General features: G+C 43.8%; 1 protein-coding gene across 2 annotated transcripts in view; it reads left to right on the forward strand.

Moving 5' to 3' along the window:
• The window catches only part of LOC126545145 (uncharacterized), an 87,022-nt gene extending 64,138 nt beyond the window's left edge, over window positions 1-22,884 (forward strand). The window contains exons 11-14 of one of the 2 annotated variants that reach the window (XM_050192875.3): window positions 10,174-10,578; window positions 12,015-14,851; window positions 16,812-16,887; window positions 22,513-22,884. In XM_050192875.3, the coding sequence (XP_050048832.1) occupies window positions 10,174-10,578; window positions 12,015-14,851; window positions 16,812-16,887; window positions 22,513-22,616 (3,422 nt within the window). In that variant the 3' untranslated portion in view covers window positions 22,617-22,884. The remainder of the gene's footprint in view (window positions 1-10,173; window positions 10,579-12,014; window positions 14,852-16,811; window positions 16,888-22,512) is intronic. The other variant, XM_050192883.3, reaches the window with a different exon arrangement.
• The last annotated feature ends 230 nt before the right edge of the window (window positions 22,885-23,114 follow it).

Consider the following 23,114-nt stretch of genomic DNA (forward strand, 5'->3'; position numbering starts at 1 on the left):
GTGTTGACATGTGAGGGCATGTTTGCACCTGGAATTCAGGAAAGAAGCTGTTGCAGATCATTTCTAGCAAAAGGAAGAAGTGTCTTAATTCTACAGCTTGCTTGAGAAACTCGCATTTGTCTTTAGAGATGCTTTTATCCTAATTTAGAAGGAGCTTATTTGTCATTAATTCTAGGTGCTTTAAATGCAAAGCCTTTTTGTGCCGTGTTGGAGCTGAGGTCAAACGCAAGGCCACCCAAGGTCAAGGTCGCAGAGTTTGTCACTGATCCGCATATACCCGCTCGCTGGCCACTATGGGCTTGGCCCCTCCTTGCTTCATGCACATATGCGCACTCTCCCAAGCGCCTGCTCGCACAACCCTACTGGCTTGGCGCCTCCTCTCCTTGCTCCACTCGCCAGTGTGGGTATGTGCCCCATAAATAGGCATGATTCATTTGTGCTATCCTCACCATGTTGTGCATAGGCCTCTACTTGCAGATACAATAATGAGCCCTCGAATGTGTCAAGCAGAAGAGCCTAAGAGTGCAAAGGCTCTGCAAAAACTACAGAGGTGTGCAATATGTGCTAAAGTAGAAAGGCAGGAGGCCAAGCGACGGGCTGACGAGATATGCGCAGCTGTGGAGTGTGAGCAAAGAGTGAAGCGATGCGTGTCCATAGAACAGGGGCACACCAAGCGGACAGCTACGGAATAGGTCGCCGAGACTAAGTGGTGCTGATTGGAGGACCGCCACTTGCGGGGTGTAGACGTGTGCTTTCAAAGGCACTTTGTTGGCAGGTTACGACTGCCTCTAGTTCTGATCATGCGTTGTCAGAGTGTCACGGCTCGCACATGTGGCGGTCCTTGAGCGAGCGTATCTCTGTGAAAATGCAAGTTCATTCGAGCTTCATGCTGCATGCTAGGGAGAAATGCTTCGCATTAGCTTAGATAATCATCGAAGATGGTTTCTGCCATAATTTTTTCACTCTATGTACTTTTCTTGTTACCAGGAAGGCTGCTCAGTTTGTTTTCGTGTTTGGTTGGTACATGTACAGCATAATTACACATATTCGTAATATGCCTACATGACCTTGTGGCATTTTTGTATAGAAGTGTGTAATAGTGTAGTGTACTAGTGCAAGCTTCCTCAATCACTTGTGAATGGCAAGTTTTGGCTGCTTGGGAGTTGATGACCATGTTGTGTCATTCCGGGTCAAGAACATAAAGCAAGGGAGGGAGTTGCTCACTCGGGAGCAGTGCGGATCGTGTGGACTATCTCTAATACACGTACTGGCCTTATCATATTTGCAAATTTTATGACCATAAAAGGGAATGTCATTAACAAGATACCATGTTTTACCACTAGGGACTTTCTGACAGGTATGACGTGGGTATAAATTCCAGCCACAGCAGCAACACTTCAGTTCAGGAGGAATGCAGAAACACTTGCTTATAGGTGTCGAGCATTGCTTGCATATTAAAGGGGTCGTCTAAGTTGATTCAGGGCCTTTCACTGTGGCGTCTCTCACAGAATCTATGTTGCTTTGGCATATTGAACCTGACGAGCCGGGAACATGCCATAGAATACATATTCCTATTGCCAGTTTGCTACAAAATTTTTCAATTCTGGCTTTATTGTAGAAAGTCGCTTATCTGGAAGGACCATTTTGCTTCAGCATCTTTGGGTTCGGAAATGAGATGACAAGAATGCTTCCAGACCCTCCCCCCCTGCCCCACACACACAAGCACGCACACAAACAAAAATTCATGCAAAGGCAAACTTTTCTTTAACTCGGAATAATTTGCTTAACTAACACGGGTACGTACAACAAAAATGGATACCAGCTACAATTGTGTCCGTATCAGTTTTTGCACCTTTTTTAGAATTCTGAGTGAAATGTACAAACTAGTACCAGAAGATATCCCATTAAACATCACTTTCAGAAATATACCAAATAATTATTTTGAGCAACATTGCTTGCACATTTAGCCTATAAATGGCTTTTTCTTTTTTTTAACACGAAACTCTAAATGAACATGCGGCATTGTTACTCTCTTTTAGTAGCTGAGTCTAAGGTCTTCATGTTAGTGCCTTTGGGCTCTATTCTTTATGTTGTAATGGTCCAGATTAATATCTGCTTTGTAAGAATACAAAATGCACATTTAAAGGGCCCCTCGCCAGGTCTAGCCATTTTGAGCTGACAAGCGCAGAGCATACATTGCGTGATAACGATCATGTTTGCAAAGAATTACATCACTATGAGCTGCGGAAAGGTCTGAAATTCCAAACCGAACGCCATTTTTCCTTCTCACGGCCACCCCGCTCCAAGCCGGTGGATGACATACTCTCGTCCCTGCACCTACGTACTCGAGTCCACAGTGTGACGTCGCTCGTGGTGGCACGTGACTTCGAGAATTATTTAAGGCACTATCTGTTATTTGTGTGGTCTGATGCTTGAATTGACAAATTGAAGTTTAGAGAAATTATAAAACACACAAATGAAATAAATGTCTGCGTATTTTTTGCTTTACTTCGCACTGAAGCAAGAGAGATGTACAGTGGAACCCCGGTTATATGTCACCCGGTTTTACGACGACCCGGGTTTTACGACGGATTAGCGCAGTCCTGGCAAAGTCCCCATAGAAGCAGTGCATTAAAAACCCCGGTTATCCAACGCAATTTTACGCCTGACCTGCGTATTATGACGACCCTCATGAAGTGCGGGACGGAACGGCGGACGAAAGACAAGTGCCGCAGGTCTCTTTCCTCGCTCTGTCTCTCTGCATGCGGAGCGCTTGACACCGCTCGACCGGTTCGCTCCGGCACAGCTTTCTTGCCTGCCTCATCTCATCGTTCATTTCTCTCTCCCCTACCAGCAGCCGCCCGCGACGCTCGCTGTGCTGAAATAGCGCCTTTTCTTCTCCACAATCACTTTCTCCCTCTCTTCTCAGTGGCGTCGCATTGGGGAAGCATTTCTCTCCCCCCCAGCAGCAGCCGCCCACGACGCCCACTGTGCTGAAATAGCGCATTTTCTTCTCCACAATCACTTTCGCCCTCTCTTCTCGGCGGCGTCTCCTCTTGTTGCGTTGGGGAAGCGTTTCCCTCCTTCCAGTTTCCCAGCAGCAGATCGCCGACAAGATAGCGTGGAGAGGCCTAGGTTTATCGCATGTATTCTTTGTCGTAATCCTAGCGACCAATGTTCAGCGGAGGTTTTGAGTTGTGTGGAGCAGTGCGATGCACGATGTCCCAAAAGTGGACAGTTCTGTCGCTCGGTGATAAGCTGATTATCGAGGAAGCGGAAAAGCAGCATGGAGCCACAAAAGCCAGCATTGACCGGTACCTTAAGATACCCGAATCTTCACTTATGACGATCCTGGCAAATGAAGCGGTGATATTGCAGAATGCCATCAAGTTAGGGCTCCTGCGGAAAGCGGCAAAAGAAGGACAGCATGAGAAGTTCAGAAAAGTTCTCGTCAAGTGGCTGCATCAAGCACAGAGCTCTGCGATCAACGTTGACGGCGCCATTCTAAAGGAAAGGCGGACCTTGTGGCATTGCGTCTGGCCATCAGCGACTTTCAGACATAGAATGGGGGGCTGCATCACTTTAAAAAACGAAACAGGATTGTGTACAGCCACTCCTGCGGAGAAAGCACTTCCGTGGACGTTTCAACGGTGAACGAGTGGAAGGAGTCGCTGCCGGAGATGATTGCTGCATACAAGCCCTGCAACGTTTTCAACGCCGATGAGAGGGATATTTTTACCATATGCAGCCCGAGCAGACCCTTGCGTTTAAGGGTGACAGCTGTCATGGTGGCAAGCGTAGTAAAGTGCGTGTGACGGCATTATTCTGTTCTAACGAGGACGGTTCCGAGAGGCTGCCAGTGCTGGTTGTTGGAAAGTTTTGCCTGCCGTGGTTGCTTAGTGGCTATGGTGTTGGGCTGCTAAGCACGAGGTCGCGGGATCGAATCCCGGTCGCAGGATCGAATCCTGGCGACGGTGGCCGCACTTCAATGGGGGCGAAATGCGAAACCACCCGTGTATTTAGATTTAGGTGCACGTTAAAGAACCCCAGGTGGTCTAAATTTCCGGAATCCCACACTACGGCGTGCCTCATAATCAGAAAATAGTTTTGGCACGTAAAACCCCATAATTTAACTTTTAATTTTTTTTTAAAGTTTGCAAGGCCACAGTGCTTAAGAACTTGAAGATGCTGCCGTGCAGCTACAACTTCAACAAAAAGGCATGGATGACGTCTTCGCTCTTCATTAATTTTTCACAGTAGCTGGATAAAAAAATGGATGCTAAGGTGAGGAAAATATTGCTTTTCGTGAGCAACGCACCGTGCCATCCACCTGATACGTCCAGCCTGAGGAGCATAAAGGTTTTTTTTTCCGCCCAACTGCACAAGCCGGCTACAGCCACTGGATGCCAGCATAATTAAATGCGTCAAGCGAGGGTACAGGAAGTGGTTAGTGCAGCGTCGGCTGGCAGATGGAGTGCAGCAAGTGGAAAAAAAGATGACTGTGCTCGACACCATGCATTTTATTGCCAGTTCGTGGAACGCAGTGCCGCGAAGCACAATCGCTAACTCGTTCAAGCACTGTGGCTTTAAGCAAAGGACTGCCTCCTCTGCTGGGGACACAACAACCTTGATGCCGCTCGAGGCTGATGCAGGCTATGCTGATGACGATTTCGATCGTTTAAACCTCACCACGACCTTCGCCGAGTACGTGGAGGCCGATGACAATGTTGCGATCTGCGGCGGGGTGTCGCTGGATGATGCCATCGAGGAGGGTTTGCCTAGTGCCGACACCGCTACGACATTGGACGAGGACAATGACGGCGCCACAGATGCCGTGCCTGTGCCTACCACGTTCGCCAAGGTGCCACGGCACATAGACGGCATCCGAAACTTCATCTGTTCACACGACGCCGCAGAGAACCTCCTTTTGAACGTTTCCCAACTCGAGCAAAAGCTCTTGGTTAACGGATCAAACAAGGTCCAAAAGAAACTTGCCGACTTTTTTAAAGTTCGTGCTGGCTGGCGGGAATCGCGGCAGTGGGCAGTGGAGTGCCTCAAAGGTTCGTTTGAATAAAGCATGATTGGTACCTGTACTGCAGCATTAATTCTTATCGCAGTTACTTTTTTGGTAATTTGGGTTTCCAAGCCCTGCAGAGTATGTTAGTAGTTTACATTGAAGTTTCTCGTAAAGCCTTCGCGCGAAATAAGTAGTATTTTTATAGGCATAATTTATGTTTGGATTTTATGATTCCCATGTTTTACTTTTTCGCGGTCCCGATAAAGTCGTATAATCTGAGTTCCAGTGTACTTCTGCTTTGTCTGCTTGTTCCCACGGTCGTGCAGTCACGTGCACAGGTACCAAAACTATGTCATTTTCTACCGTGTTCCAGCGTGTGATCATGCTCTGTGATCCGCTTGTTCTGCCTCAGTATTCGTGTAGCACTGAATCATACCACTAGTCATGTGTCCTTGTGCACAGTGCGCAAAATCGTGCGCAGCGCGGAACAATAACAGCTCGCGCGCAACGCCACCAGCGAAAGTGTGCATCGCTGAAAAAAAAAAGTGAAGGCGGGGCCCGTGACGTATGTGTCACGCAATCTTCGAGGTTCGGCATGGGAGAATGCATTGAAGGAATTTTGCTTGCGCAAGCTAGACGAGGCGAGTGGAGAGAGTCTCACTATGCAGTGGAGCCCGCCTGCTGAAATCATGGGTTTGTGGCACTGAAATATTTCTCTCTCTGCTATTAATGAGCTGACTTGAAAAACTTTTTGCAGCAGTACGCTCCCTAGAGGACACGTAACAACTTCCAGTATATAACCAAAATTTGTTATGGGGCCTGGTGAGGGGCCTTTTAAGAGCAACAATTCAAAAATCAGCTGTAGCATTTGATAGAGAATGCATTCACTGACTTCGGTTTTATTCGTTTTTGTAAAGTGGTTGGCTTCTAGGTACTGTTAATGTTCCTTATGTGATGGTTACTTTGAGTTAAAAATCCCTGTGCAACATTTGGGCTACAAGATGCACTGCAGTAAAGGGCTTGTAATTAACTTGGACCACTTAGCATTCTTTAACCATTTGAATGCCGTACTTGTGTACATTCATCTTACCACAAATGCACACCTCTGACCATGCCTGAGATAATTCATGAATTCAAAACATCCATAGAGTGTTCGAGCCATCTACTCAGAAGTTGACTAAAAAAATTTTATGGTAGGTTTTATTCATGCGGCATGTAAGCCAGGAAATTAGCACTTTCTCCATTTGGTAAGGTGCAAAAGTCTCTGTCATGCTCCCTTTTTTCGTTGTACTTGCTGTGATCATAATCACTGGGCAGGCTATTTGCTTACCATCCCGAGCAGAAGTTTGGAGACGGCAGCAGCCGCAAACCATGTTTATTCTCTTTTATGCTGGCTGTGCAACGACCAGGAATTGAGGCATGTATTGCATTGATTGAATACATACGTGTGTACCGCACCTCATATTTCAGGCTGTATGTTGTTGCCACGAAATGTTTTTTAATATATGTGCATATTTTCAGCATCGGTGAGTCATACAAAGCATGACAAGTACTGCTCTTATATTGTGTTTGAATTGGAAGGGCAATGGCTGCCCAAAACATATTGAGATTAAAGGCGTACTGATACACATAATTTTGAAGTTGTAAAAGCTACCATACACTTCTCATGCACAAAATAATAAAATCTAGTATGTATCAAGAAGTGAAAGTTGGGCGAGTTGGTGTGCATGGTTAGGAAAAGTGTGACGCTTGGGAAGCAAAAGATATTTAATTTGATATTAAAATACATAGTTGTCCTGCATTTCATTTTTACACAGAAACAAGGAAGAGATGACATGAAAGAAGGTACAAAAGCGCAAAAACTATGAACAAGTACCAACTAGCCTTGTTTGTTGTATTGCTGAAGTTGATACCAAAATTGCCTCACAAAACCAGACCTAATGTCATCGACACTATTGTAATGTCATGACAGAGCAAAATTTATTGGTGTCGTATAGCAGTGAAGCTAGATATGATCATGTTGCTCGTGAAAAACATGAAAAGGAGCGGTGCGAGCATCCTTTTCAGACTGCGCTTGTAAGTGGCAGCTGTAATTGAGATTTTAAAGCAGCTCAAAACAGCAGGAGACATGCTGAAGAAAGATGCAGCGCTGACTCGAAACTAATGAGCAGTTAAGGGAACATACCTATAGCGCACCCTTGGCGACGTCCTGTCACCTTGGCATTCATTTCCATGAGTGCAACAATGTGAGGTTTTTAAACATCACCAAGACTAGCTAACACAAGATATTCTCTAGGCCTTCTAAATTGGCAGGTTAGGCGACATCGTGATTCCAAATCCAAGACGGCGCTACACAGGAAGTTCAGCTGCAGCAGTCTGGGGACTTTTTGCTGGAGACTTCTAATGTGTGTTTGCCTAGGTACTATGTAGGACTGCTTCACTTTGGCGTGTTTATGCACTGCTTAAACTTGCATCCATATGTGATCATAATGGCTGATACAGAGTCTGTAGATGGCAAATTGAAAGTTTTTTGTCGTCGGTGGTAGGCCCGTGTCACTGGGGCACACACAAGGTTTGCTGCTTCACAGTGCGCCTTCGGCACTTCTCAAGTGGCAGGGTCGTCAGTGACGGGACATAAGACTGCTCTGCATATTTGTCACTCAGCCACGAAGAAGAACTCCAGTGTAACGTGGGAATGGATATTTTACAATAAAATGAATTAGCAGTAACAACATGCTATTATTTATCAGTCTGTGGTGTCTAAAACAGCATCTACCTAACCAAACCCCGCATCTCACACCTGGTTGATTCGCTCCCCTTGGCAGCAACCTTCCGTATCAGGCCTGGTGATGAAGCACAGGAAAAGGAACACCTACTGCAAAAGTCATAGGGGAAGGTGGTATAATAATGCAGAAATGTTTTTTTTTTTTTTTAATTAAATCCATTGAACACACAATTCGAACAAATGACCTCCTAGTTATGAGAGCAATGCTTTGGCAGAGTGCCACGAAACTCAAATGAAAAGTGAGCTTATACCAGAGTATTTATCCATTGTGGGGCTAGCTAGGGACAAACAGTGCAAAGCGCAGCCTCCCCCATAGTAGTTATGCAAATGCACATTAAAAGCAAGAGTCCTCAGCAAAATGTCCTCAGGTTTTTGCACAGGAACTTCCGGTGTTGCGCTGTCTACGATTTAGAATCATGGTAGGTAACACGTGTGTCAGCAAGCCTTCAGTTGCTTTGTTGAGCAAACAGATTGATTTTCTGGTTTCTTGACGTTGCGTGGGTTATGCGCATGCTCTGTACAGCTATATAGTAACAATGTACAGCTATATAGTAACAATATTTCTTAGGCCTTTTACATGTTTTTTTATCTTTCATTTTTGTTTTTATTTGTCCTTCATCTGTCGTAGACTGCGTAAGCATATGTTGCACTGTTGGGCTTATTAAACCTTAGTTGTGAGCATTGTGTCTGTGTCTTTCCTTGGTTTATTTTTAGCTGTTTTAACATCCCAACTATTGTACCAACTCACCCAATCTTCTGCTTTGGCAGCTGCAGCAATCGCAGGAGTGGAGTGAGCCAGTGTGTCTGACATCATGACGCATGCACTTTCCAGTTAATCAAAACAAAACTTGATCATAATAAGTATCATAGTAAACTATTCAGGCCACACTGATGCGTACCACCATTCCTTCTAAGGTTTAAAGGGTTTAGTCCTTCATGTAACATAATCAGATCACAAGTCGTAAATGTAATGGCAGTACTCCTTTAAGGCATCATTAAAAATAAAATTTCTGCTCCCTCATACTAGCTAAGAGCTATTCTGCAGATGCTTTTTTAATCTTGATACCGCAGCAGCTGTTAGTAATCTTATTTTGAAATTGAATTGGTGCAAAAACCTTTCCTCATTTCCTTCCTTCCTTTCATTTACCTCCCTTTCATAATCTGCTTCCTTCACAGTCAAAGCAAATGTAGAGTGTTCCGCTTCATCACCTGAACCTTGTGCAGGCATTTTGTATGGTGCCACCCATTATCTTGGGTCATAGAAAGGAGTTGTGCTAGCATGCGTTTGGTAGTGCACAGCAGTTGTAAAATGTTATGCCTCTAGGAGATTGTTCTCTTCGTGCAAAAGTAATTGTCTGCATTCTTGTAGGTTTTCCTTTCTTTAAATATGCATTCACGGTGCATTGAGGTTGACAGTGCCCTGCATGTTGGATTGTTTCATGCTGTCCCCGACAGGAAACCATTGTGTACTCAAGGTGAAAGGGGAATGCCTGCAAGTATGCTCTAAAATTTTTTCGCAGTCTTTGGGGCTAATCTTTTGTCCCCAAACAATAATCGCTGTCAATCTTGCATGCACTTTCCTTATTTAGCGCAGCGTGCCTAATACTTTCCTCTTAAGCATGCTATGTCACGCGGAAACGTGCATGCAGCTTTTGATGTGACGGTACCAAGAGTGCAGCATTAAAGAAAGGGTGTGCTTGCAGAATAGTTTATTGTATGGGGAAAAGGTAAGCTTCAAAAAGTGCAAATTTTTCTTAAAGTGTGTGGTGACTACAGTGATGCCGTAAAGGGTGTAAAAGGTAGCGAAGAGTTAACATTAAAGGGTTATCTTAATTGTTTCATAAATTGAATGAAGGGTGTGCATTTCAAAGGGTGTAAAGTGAGCTCCTGTGATGGGACAAAGGGCCTGCTTGTTTTGTTTTTTGCTCAAATTGTATGATCTTTATTGTTTTTATTTCTAACTCGCATTTATTAGGAGTTTTGATGGTGTAATCTAAACAGTCCCATCATGTCTTTATTTCTGGTAAACATGGTTGAATTGTTTTTCTGCTGTTTGCATTGCATGGGAACGAAGTCTGTTCAGGTGACATGTCGCCTTTATCCTCAATTCCCTGGCAGAAGTATTGTTCCTAGTATGCTCAGTACCTTCAATTGTTGCAATCTTTTGTTTAAATATTGCAGTCAAACTTCAATATAATGAACTCAAATAAAATGGAGGAAACTTAAACATCTTTTCACCAATATTGGTATGTAATGAATGTATAATGTACAGACATAATGAAGGCATCTTCGTGTCAGATGCAACTTCGTAATAGCTGAAATATTATTGCTGCAATAGGTGGGGACACGTGGTCTCTCTTTTCCTGCGCAGCTTCAGCCCAGGTGCCAACGACGGCCACTGCAGCCACTGTCAAGCCGCCCTCGGCTCCGACGTTGCCTGTCGCACAAGCTCCACGCAAGCAGGCCCTGAAGTCTGGAGTTGTGGCCAAGGTCACTTCACTGCCAAGCGTGCCAGGGGCCAGCATGACTGAAGAGGACATGGACCTGAAGCTTCTTGGCATTGAGCGGGATGATATTCAGCCAATCGCTCCAGTGAAGCCGCCACCAGCATATGGTCCAGCACCGCCCCCACCACCAGTACAGCTGCCAAACCTATCGGTGCCACCACCCATGTTCCCGGTACCACCACCGAAACGGACCTTGTTGCCACCACCACAGTACCTGGCCACTGTGCCACCACCGACTCTGGCACCCTTGAACGTACCGCCACCCACAGGTGAGACTCTTGTTCTTGCAATGTACGCACAGGCTGCCATGCTAGTTCCATCGCAGGAATTCCTTGCCCTTTTTTTTTTTTTGCCAAGCTAGACCAGTGAATGAAAGGCTGCATGTACAGATAAGGATTAGAGGCCAGAGATGCTGCACTTTGCTTCAGGTTTTCCTTCGAGGTTAAGGCAGACAAGTGGAGGAAGCTCATTACAGTATTCTCTAAATGAGGTGGCCAGTTGAACCTGTCACACTGCGCTTTAAAGGGACACAAGGAGAAACACCCAAATCAGTGTAGACTAATAAAGTATTCTATCAGAAATCTGTTTGGTAATTTCATGTTAATAGGTTGATTATTAGAAGAGAATGTGAAAAAGATATATTTTTTTTAATTTTGCATCGAAACACCAGTGCTGATACGTCAGTGTGACATTGCTGGTTTCAAGGTATTTTCGTATTTGGGCCGTCATGGCAGAGTAAAAGCTGTTGAAACTTGCTGAGTGCAGTAATTGGCTCCTTTAGAATTTGGTGTAGCCCAGATAAAAAATTAACTAGGCCTGAGCAGAAGCTGTCAAAATCCATCATGTCATGGCAAGCTACTGTGAGAAATTCAAGGTGGTGGCACCACCTGTCTTTCATTATTGTGCTTTTTCTGGCCTATCAAGCCTCCTCTTACAGTAAGAGTGGCTTTTCTTGGTATTTAAAAAGCTAACCTGCCAATACAGATTAACCTATTTTTCTCTTTAATGTCCCTTTCAAGTTCCTTTTCCATCCTCCCTGATGATTAGGATAATGTGCTTGCATCTCAAAACAGTGAAATCATCCAACATCTGCTGTTAAGCTGTAAAGCTCTCTGTCATCTACAGCTTTGCATTGGAACCTAAATAGCTGTAGTCATGATGACCACACAAAATTTAATGCTTAGGTTACAGCGGTAGATTTGCACCTGACTGCTTTTGTGAGTTTGGGAGGCATGCATAGCTTTATGTGTAAGAAATTCAAACTGACATTCAGGACGTGCAACAGATGCACAAGTTGGCATAGGATGCAAGCTATCCTAGCCTAAATACAGTCTAGGTAGCCCTGAAACAAAATGCAGCATAGTAACATAATGCACTAACCTTGTCAAAACTGATTGTGCTTTATTTTACGTCAGAATAGGAATTCTTCAAGGTCAGTGGCATGTAATGAGTGCATGGTGCTTAGGCTCAGTACTTTGATTTCTGCTAGTCTTTGCAAGACATTATCTTCAAACACATTTGAAACAGTAGCTGTCAGCTTCGAAAGTAAGTCAAAACAAAGCACATCAGTTCAGAAATCAGAAATTATTCAAAAGTAACCCTGTGTGCCGCTTGGGTAACTGTGCATTACGCTTAATGCAGTAACGTCTTTTTCATTCTACCAGTCTTTTCAGCGGCTAATGAGGTGCCATAAAACTCATTTCAGCTACCTTGCATGTGAGGCCTCATTTACTAACCCATGGCAGACCTTTTGTGGAAAATGCTGGCTACGTCAAGCCCAACAACAACAACAGGGTTACATGTAACACAGTGGTGCCCCTGCAAGTGTTGCGGCTGCCACCTCCACCACCACCTGATGAGCCAGAGCCACCAGCAGCGCCAGTAGCAACAACAGGAAACACGACTGTTCAGAGGCCCACCAACCTCACTCCCATCCAGAAGGCTGCACCCACCAGTTGTGCAACACCCACTGCTAAAGAGCCCCAGGAGTCGACACAAGCTGCTGAACCTTCTGTTGACTCCAGTGATGGGAAAGATGCAAGTGCCACGACTACCGAAGCAGCTGCAAAGTTGGAGAAAGCCAGTGCAGGTGATGTTAAGCCTGTAACAACTATGATTGATGCAAAAGCCACCGAGCTGCCTACTGAAGGTGCGAAATCAAAAACAAATGTGGACGTGAAGTTTGCTACTGCTGCTGACGTTGCGAAACCAGAAGCAGAAGATGAGGGCGTGAGGGTTGCTACTGCTGCTGACGTTGCGAAACCAGAAGCAGCAGATGCGGGCATGAAGGTTGCTTCTGCTGCTGACATTGCGAAACCAGAAGCAGCAGATGCGGGCGTGAAGGTTGCTACTGCTGCTGATGTTGCGAAACCAGAAGCAGAAGATGCGAATGTGAAGGTTGCTGCTGCATCTGATGTTGTAAAACCAGAAGCAGAAGATGCGAATGTGAGGCTTGCTAGAGCTGCCGAAGTTGTGAAACCAGAAGCAGAAGATGCAGATGTGAAGGTTGCAGTTGCTGCTGATCTTGTGAAACAAGAAGCAGAAGATGCTAACATGAAGGTTGCTACTGCTGCTGATGTTACAAAACCAGAAGCAGAACATGCAGACATGAAGGTTGCTACTGCTCCTGATGTTGTGAAACCAGAAGCAGAAGATGTAGATGTGAAGGTTGCTACCGCTGCCAATGTTGTGAAACCAGAAGCAGAAGATGTGGATGTGAAGGTTGCTCCCCCTGCTGCTGATGTTGCCTCGGAGAGTGCCACTCAGCCTGTTAATGAGTCAGTCAATAAAGCTGTGGCTACGAAACCATCAGAGCCATCACAAGGTGAAGCCTCACAGTATCCTGAACCTCATGAAGTGACAGTGCTTGAAGGGGTCGCACCAATATCCTCAGACAGTTCACTTGCCATAAGCGAAAGCTGTGTGGGCACAACCATGGCTGATGTTCCTAGCTCTGCTGTTGAAAGTGAAGGTGATAAGACCGAAGATAAATTTGAAGCCTCTATGATCTCCCAACAGCAGGTCCATGCCGATGTTTCCCTAAATCAGGAGAGTGAGGCAGTGCCATGCCCTTCTGTTCAGACAGAAGCCGTTGAAGCTAATGCTGAACACGCCACCGCTAGCTCCACAAGTGAGAAGGACTTGAAACTGAATGAGAACACACATCAGCTGTATAGTAAAGAAACAAGCGATGCAGCAAATATGCAAGTTACAGAGCAGCCTGGAACTAGCAGTTCTAGTTCCACTTTGCAAGGGCAGCAAATCCCAGCTGTTAGTGCAACCATTGAAGCGAACAAAGCAGACATGGTAATTGAAGGCAGTGGCTCAAGTTTACTAAACATTTTAGGAACAGTGAGTGAGGGACAGTGTCATACAGCGCCCTCTTATGACTCAGAAAAAGTTGCCTTTAGTTTGTCAGAAAGCGATCTGTTAAGTTGTGATTTTAGCTTGCAAGCTGGTCCAGCGTCAATAGGAACAGATGAGGAAACCGTATTTGCTGAAACTAGAAACACTTGTTCTCAGCCTGAGGAGCTTTCGGCAGGCAAGAATGTGATTGCAGACTTCAGCTTGGAGGACAAGGCTGACACTGCTGAAGATATGTCAAATGTTGAAAATGAAGCAAAGAACGTTGTAACAAGTTCAGGTATTTTAAGGGGCGAGACATTGATTCCAGAAGACCAGAATTTTGAGGGAGATTCATGTTCAAGTGCCACCACTGAGATTGAGGAAAATGTTTCAAGTGGAATGGAGGTCAAGTATGGAGACAGTGAGGAGCCTTCCATTGAAAAGAATGAGATGTTTCATGAAGAGAGTACAATGCTCGCTACCAAAGAGGGAGAGCTGCTAGACATGGACACTGAAGGGCTCACTGTGGCAGATGTATCGGAAAATAATACAATCAAGAGCGAAAAAGTTGTTTTAGAGTGTATAGACAGTACAGGCAAGACTGAGACTTATGCAGATCTACCTGTCGGTAATTTCAAAGACGGTGAAAAATTCATTCAAGATGTAGAGGCAGCCAGTGCCACCAGCTGCTCACAGGTGGCCATGGAAGATGCCACTACAGTGCAGTTTGTCCAATGTGAAGAAGAGGCAAGCACTGTAATGGAAGAGGAGGAAGTGTTGAACAGCGTAGCCAAAGCAGGAGAACATGCAGAACACATGGCCGATGCAAGTGAAAACTGCCTAGAGTTTGGCAGTGCAAGTGAAACACTTGATTGCCAAGCTGACGCTGTGGTGCCATTCGCATCATTTGATGAGCCGTCCACCGCAGGAGATTGCTCTGTGCCCGTAGTGACAACACTGGGCCTGGACAGCCTTCTGGACGACTGCCCAGACTGGAAAACAGCCATTTTGGATGCCACTGACACCCTCGACGACAGTATGCCAGGGGAGGGACTCTTTAATAGCGCCTCTGTTTCAGCGGAGCCACTGGTCAGCGCAGTGGCTGCGGGGGGTGTGGCTCGAGACAGTGCAGGATCTGAAGACAAGCCCAGCGACGGAGACTTTGAGGCGAGCGGCCAGCTGCTGCAGCCAGATTTGGTGAGTCCCAGCAGGACTGTGCATCTCAGCATTCTTACCTTTGATTATTTCCAGTCTCTACCGTTAATCATTTCTGGTGGGTGAGATAGTTGTCAAGTTACTGTTTTTATGGTCATTGCTCTCTGCGTTTTCCAAGAGTCTTTAACATATGAAGTGGGTACGCCAAGAGGTAGATAAGGCACTTTGAACTTCCATGGTGGCTTGGTGGCTACGGCACTCTGCTGCTGACCACAAGGTCAAAGGTTCAATGCCTGGCCACCGTGGCCACATTCCAGCGGGAGCAGAAGGCAAAAATGCTTGTGTACTTATGTTTAAGTTGCATGTTAAAGAACCCCAGGTGGCTAAAATTAATCTAGAACCCTCCATTATGGCATCCCTCATAATTAAGTGTGTAGTTTGAGGACGTACAGCAGAATGTTGACATCTATAGTAATGACAGCCTGTGGACTTCCATGATGCTGCATGTAGCGAAATAATCACAGAACATTTCATTTTTCAGAGCAGTTTCATCTTGTGCACTATAGGAAGGGCTGTCTTAAGCACACACTATATGGTCATGATCCAGTTTTCATGCTTCTGATATTTTCATGATGCAAGGAAGAAACTCATTAGCAGCTAGAGTTGATTTTTGTAGTTTGTATTGCTGTGAAGAATGCTGCCTTAAATAGACTGCAACTCTGTGTCTGAAGTTCTCACGCTATTCAAAAGAAAGCCGCGTTCTGCTTAAAAAAGTAACAGCTCAAATATATAAGAATGCATCTTTTTAGTTTAGAACTTGCTTGTGGTAAACTTCCGAATCAGCTGTTACAGATAATTTCATCTTATTGACCCGACTTGTTGCTTGTTAAAACTTAAAAATACCCGAATTGGGCCCAAACGATTATTTGAAACAGCAATATCTATTTCCCCTTCTAGTAAAGTGACTAAATTGGAGGTCACACCATCTTGTATGTTGACATATGTCTTTCACAAATTTTGAACCATTCTTATTTTTCAGCCACCAGTATATTGTGTTATGTGAGAAACCGACTTGCCTAGTTACATTTGTATGTTACTTTTTGAATATCAGCAGTTGAGTGTGTCATGTTTGAAGTGCCTTGGAAATGTTGCATAACGTTTGTTTCTCTTTCAGCAAATTTTGGGCAATTTGTTCAAAATCTGTCCATGCCAAATAGGCTCAAGGTGGCAGTCTATGTTGGCACCTTGCCGCCTCCTCGACCAGAAGTGATGTTTGCATTGCGCGATTGCGTTAATGATCGTCCTCATAGCCGCAATGCCTTCGCCTAAGCTTATAAAGAACTACGCCCTGCCGTGATCATTTCACCACAAGTTTGGCTCTCTGTTAGTAAAGCAAAGTTTTTATAACAGCGTCTTCAGGGAAAACAATGCGAACAGCGATCAAAAAGATGTGGCAAGGTCACCTGATCTGGGGCGTGTTGGCCGATGGTTTTCGTGCAAAGCACCAATGGATGGTTTAGACTGCAGTTGCCATCAAAGCAGTTCGGTGAATCGTGAAGTAGCTGTTTTGCACTAAATCCGATATGTTTCGATGTGATGGCCTAGCGTAAGTATCTTCTTCGGTCACTTGCTTGTTTTTATTGCCACTTGGCCTTTTGTCAAGTGTGTTTTGCTAGTATCCTTTTTGATATTCAATATTTGTTATAAGCATGTATTTGTTACGTACTGATATCAGCAAGACAATATTAAATTCACTTTGTTATATTCAATATATTCATGTTTATTATAATGAGGTTGCACTGTAGTATTTCAGGAACAAACATTCTGTTCCCTCAAGTGAATGCACTTCGTGCTTTTTGTGAAATACATTGTGTTTGCCCTAATAACTTGTGCCATTAGACTCACCACATGATATTTTGGGTTGTCGTGAAATGCATCTTTGTTGCTCTCTTTCTTTTGTCCCATGTCCCTGCAAAACCATTTGGGACGATCAAACCGACAGGGTGAAGTGCCACTCGAAGATGCGTCACTAGGTGCTGCTGAGCCAGTGCTTGATGACGCCAAAACTTCTACTGAAGGTGCGATAACACCAAGCACATTTTGCCTTGTTGGTGAATGCAGCTATGCTAGACATGCGCTTTGTTAAAACAACCTTTGTAGAACTTTTGTAGAAAAAGTGCGGTTCACTTTGTACAAAATCCATGTTTATTTAGTGCTTTTATGTTTCTTGCACCTCTTAAAGGGACCCTGAGACGATTTTGATGATCTTGTACAAACGTACCGAATCATTAGAGTAGGTCCTTTTGATTGATCATTAAGTGATGGATTTAAGTACTCCGCATAAAGTGTGTAATTTATTATAAGGTTTTAAAACTGTATCGCTGCTGATTGCACTGGTTCCTCTCTCCTGAGTTTTCAGCAGCCCCCTCCCAATTCACGGTGTTAGCCCAATTGATGTCAGTTGGGCGACCTATCCATTTGGCTACCCAGGTCACATAGATAATTTTTCTAACTTTATGGTTAACAAATGTTGTTCATAATAGTTGGAATGCTGCTTAATTTTTTTCTGTAAAGATAGTAACAGAGAATACACAACAACAATTTATCACTACACTCAAGCACTTCTGGCACACAGCAGTTGTGGTCTGCTTGTGTTACAGTGTTCTTCAAGCTGCGAGAACCATGGGTTGTCCTTATGTTGTGGACTGCAAATATAACAATAGGTGACATGTCAAACTGCGACGTCGCGTCCCTTTGCAATGAAACATGCGTGGAGTGGCTGCAGCGCATCAGGCTGTTGGTATCCAGTGGGCACCAGTATCTACGTGTTTGCAGCCATCATTTCGGGCTGGTGTATTGCTAATATAAGTCGAACCCATATATAACGATTCCAATGATAACTATTTATCAGTTATAACGACCACATTTAGTGCATTTATGATTTCCCAACCCTTCCTGTGGAAACTGCTTCCAGATATAACATACATTTTTGACGACGCCGTACTGCTACAACAAATGCTTCAAACCCAGTCACGGTAAAAAAAGGCACATGCGAAGTACCAAAAGCGCGGAAGCGTGACCAAACTGGACACATAGCAGTGCGTCCCTTTCCAGTCCAACTGCAACAATGGTGTGACCTTTGAGATGAGCGAGCAACTGCCTCATGCAGATTCTGGAAGCTGCGAAGAAGATCAAACGTTTTCAAGGCATGCCTCCAGGGTGAAGGCATGCCGCCATGCAGTGGTCGGCAGTTACTATGCCATTATCAGGAGGTCACGATTTGGCGGCACTTCATTTATGAGTTGCCAATAGCTGATAATGGTTTGCCATGATCTTTTACCTTTAGAACATTTTTTTTTTCCCGAAGCAACATAGCGTAATGTGTGGTTGTTGCACACTCATAATGCTGAGACCGAGATGTCCAAGACCTTCGCATAATGGCAGCATGCCGCAGTAGTTTCCGAAGGTTACGCTTCCGGCCAACTATAATGCTTCTCTCATGTGTGCAGAATACAGTCATGTCCCACTGGTTGTAAAGTATATCACAAGCTCTCGAATAAAAAATGGTGGTGGCCACACTTGCAGTTTCGGAATGACAGGTGATCGAAACAGGGTGCTGTTTTGAAAGAGCTACGCAACGCCGCTTTTCGTTCTTTAGATGGACATTTCTAACCGAAGTTTGCAGCTGGATGTGGAAACGCACCAGGAACAAAAATGACACTGAAAATCTGGTTTTTGGACCATAGTGCTGCTGAATTGTAACTGCTGATGCTAGCTTCAGTGTGGTTAATTTATTTCCGTTCGTAAGGGCCAGTCCATGTACTATAATGAGCTACCGATAATATGACCACTTAATGTGGGACCATCAAGTTTGTTATAAACGTGTTCAACTGTAGAAAGTTTTGATGTGTCCAGTATTCAAGTGAACGTGAGCATAAGTGGACTGGACGTTTTACCAAATGAGCGGAGGCACAAACGGGGACAGCCTGCACAATGCAGCCACAGAGCTCTGTGCCACAGGTGGCACAGAGCTAATATAGCAGTAACCAAGTATATTCTGTTTTGTTACTGGTGTAAATATTCAGCAGGAGTGTAATCGAACACATTGGCTTTTTAAATATTTAATATGTTTTACACTTGGTTACAGCAGTAGTAGCTCTGTGTTTGGCTGGTTAAGCTTTGCGCCACCAGGCGGCTGCACTGAGCTCAATCAGACGAGCACAAAGCTAATATAGCAGTAACCAACGTGAACAGCCTGTGCAGGCTACTCAGGCCACTCACATTTACACTAAAGCCTGTTCATCACAGTGGTTGTAGTATGGAGGGGCTATACTTAACACTTTCAGACATCCATCAAAACGCCCAGGTCGCTTGCAGTTACCAGTATACCAGACAAGCTCGGTGCTGCGACGGAATGCTTGCAGCGCATGCCGCTTAGATAGCTGTCATGGGTGATCAATGCCTAGGGGGCTAGTGGAGAGGTTGAATAGGCTTAGTGTGCTGGCTCCAAGACTACCACAAGTAGATGACATCACATCATGACGCAGAGACAGTGAAGGTGGAGCTTAGCCCTGATCACTTGGTGAATGAGTTGAGGAGAAAAAGCATGACCAGGGAGGAGGGAAGCTTGTAATCGTCTATAGCTCTCAATAGGAGATGCTCCACTTAAATTGTGGCGCTGATATTTTACTCTAGCTATACCCTATGCATCTACAAAATTTGTCCAAACCGTTTCAGGGACCCCTTAAAGGCCTGCAACAAAATATGATTTTGGCATAATCAGTGATAAATGAATATGACAAGCTACTGAAGCAGTCTTGGAAAAAGCAGCGAGGGTTATAATTATTGAATTTCCTTATTAGCAGCCTTTTAGTAGCACCGAAGTAGAGAACACGTGCACCTAATTGTTGAATCCCAGTATGTGACCTCCGATTTTCAACACTCCGTGGGCACTGCCGGATCACGAAAGTTATGCCCACATGTCGTGCTGGTTTTCAGTATTCTGGTTCCAGTGTCAATTGCAACAAACCATAATGACAATGATGCTTTTATTTGTTTGCTTTTTTACAATTTTAGTGTCAAAAACATGTTTTTCCTTGCTTTTCATGGTGCATCCACTCGTAACTCAAAAGCTTTTGAATATTGGCTGTTCTACATTTACACTACCTGAAACTAGGCTTTTTACATGGTCTGAAATTTTGATGCAGTTAGCCTGTAATACTACAGGAACTGGACTATAGTAGTATGCGCATAGACACTCAAACATAAAGTTAATAATGATGTCTATTTGTTTCATACCCCTCTCAAAAATTTTAGTGAAGCATCTAAATGGTTAATGAGGCATAGGGTTGTATTATGTGAGTATCTATGGGATGCATTGCTCAAACAGAAGGAGTAATTTACCATAATCCAAAATCGCAACTACCTTGTATGTCAGGTGAAAGTCCACACCAAGTGCATGTTGTTTGTCCTGTGTGTCATCTTTGGTGCATTTAGTTCTTTCCTTGTCAGTCACAAAGATACATATGTGGCCCACTACTCTCTTGGTATATCTGCTAATGACATGTATCTAATTGTATTTTATTTAGTCTTGTAAGAGCAAAATTGTGGTAAAATGTTTAAAGATGTCAGGATGTGGAGTATGTTTGCTGGTAACATCAGCGTCTTTTGTCTGATCTACTGAAACAGAAATGGTCTGAAAAATTAGACAACACAGGGTTGTTGAGTTAGAATTCTTATTGTTGAAGTGCTATAATATCTGTGCATTCTATCTGCTTTTTATCATATTGGGCTTTAGCTAGTGTTCTTTTTTCAAAATGTACACACCACATGCTGCTTACTTAATCAGCTTCAGAGATAGTCTGACTAAACATGTGGAGATTCATTTTGAAGATCCGTTTCAGGTTCTGTCACTTTATTTAATGCTTTCTGGTGGAAGCTCTTTTATAATAGGGGATATTCAAAATGTCAAGCGCCATCTATTGACATGTATCAAAGTGCCATTCGCCTTCGAGCCTAAGGTACGACAAGAAAATCGCTCACTCAACAGCATGGCTACATGCATAGCTGCTGCTTTCATCATTGTTCTGTGGTATACTCCCAGTGCTGTTTGTTGCTATAGGCAAAGCAAGGGCTTCGTGGGAATTCTGGCAACAAGCTAGGCTTGTTTCTTGTGGCAGTAAGCATAATAAAATCGGTGAATAAAATATAATCTGCATGCTAAACAGTAGTCAGCACAGACATTTTCCATCTCGTTTCCTCTTTTCTGCTTGTTTACTATCCTTACATAAAAAGTATCCCTCTCCCCAGTTTATTTAGTTCTTATTATCATAACTCTTCTTTTGCCATGTCAGCTTCATTTAAGTTACTGCTCAAGCTGGAAAACACTTGTTTAGTGTATGTGAGTGCAACTATTCTGTTTGTTCTTTTATGTGAAAGCACTGCTGTTTTATACACTTCGAGCTCAAAACATAGTTTGGGAAATGGAATGAGAAACACCTTTAAATATTTTCCAGAAGAAGTAAAAATAAAGGAAACTTCTTAAAAGACAGCACTTCAACAAAAGTTTTATTTTGATTTCTACTGAAAGAAAAGTGAGCAAAAGCGCTTTGACATTTTAGCATAAGCGTGCAGCTGGGTAATTAATAATGCCATTTATTCACTGAAATGTCGAGAAAGCTCAGTAAAGTCCATCAGAGCAGGTTTTACCATATGAGAAACCATGGAAGATGGGGTGCGCCGTCAGTGCACATCGCTCTACACTTAATAGCAGTTCAGCAAAGTCATAAGAATAGACGAGGCCCGCGTACTCTAACTTCTAGCCGTCACTGCTTCACCAAGCAGCACACAGTTGGATAGTGTGTGCACTTGTTTCTTGTACTTTCGTGTGGCATTTAATTATCGTGTACTTCATTTCCTGGCTGTTGTACTGAGACACTGCAATATATAGTGTGCCTAACCGTGCATTTGCAGGGTTTTCTCATGGTTTTGCCTGTGCTTGAAGCCACAGTGTCTGTAAACAGTGTCCTGTAAACAAGTATTCAATGCTCACGAATACCTGAAGCACAAAAGCAGTGCATGGGACACAAGTGAGAGAGGACATGTGCAACATTGCATCACATGAAAACAATGAAGTTCACTCTTCAATAATCGCAGGTTCATAAAGCAGTTTCTTTCATTTTAGTGATCTGAATGGTGACATAATGGATAATCACCAAGCTGCTGAGGACACACACCATACAGGCACTTTGCAACTGCAGCTCTGGGAAGATGGCAGATGCGGCCAGTGTTGCCAGATCATTAAGCATTTGAATATCCCCTATTGAGGGTTTGGCAGCTAATAATAACTTGAATGCAGTACAACACTGTTATTTCACATTGATAAGTTGGTAGGCTAAAACTTTGTGTAGCTCACCTTCACCAACGACTTTATATTGCAACGTTGCGTTATCAGTTTATTGCTAATACTTACAGTACTGATTTATAATATTTATCTGTGCTACTATAGGTAGGTTAGGAATAGTGCATTGCTTATAAAGTTGCTACCACATGCTCTATATTCTTACTTGTTATGTATGCTATTGTATTTAGTCAGAAACAGGCATTAATAGTGGATACAAAATAAGCGTAAACCTATGCACTTCTTTGTTCAGATTTTTGCGCAACTTTAACAAGTGTTATTTCTTTAAAAATGAAAATCGCAGATGAATGTGTCCTGGATGGAGACTTCGCGGTGGTGGATGAATGCTCGGACGAGGTGGCGCCTAATGAAGACGACGATGGCATGGTTGTCATGGATCAAGCATGAATTGGGGACAGACGTGGTTGACTGTGTTTTGTTCTTTTCATCATTTTTTAAAAGCATTTCTTACATTTATTTTGTTATGTCATTTGTTACTGCATACATTGTGCATTTGTTTGAATTTCCTTTGCTGGTAAACACATTGGGAATTACTCCTTGCCTTCAGTCAGCTATGTGTGATAGCAGCTCTGTGCAACCAGTTTCCCCTTTTGTGATCCCCTCCTAATTGTGTAATATGCCTTTCATGCATTCAATAAAGACATTATACCAAGACCGTATCTGAAGTATCCAACTGGAAGACCATAGCATTTGTGTAATGATGCTCTGGATTGTGAGGCATTGTCTTGAGAATGGCAGAGAGCCATTGCAAGGGATAATTTTTGTAGAATGTGAATAGCAGGGGAAGCCCTGCATGAAGAAGCCAGTATGTTCAAGAGCACGACACAAAAAGAAGATTGTGAGCGTAAGTCTCTTTAGCTGCATGTCTTCTATGACTTGTCAGCT

This window comes from Dermacentor andersoni, chromosome 10, assembly GCF_023375885.2.
Source record: "Dermacentor andersoni chromosome 10, qqDerAnde1_hic_scaffold, whole genome shotgun sequence".
Lineage (NCBI taxonomy): Eukaryota > Metazoa > Arthropoda > Arachnida > Ixodida > Ixodidae > Dermacentor > Dermacentor andersoni.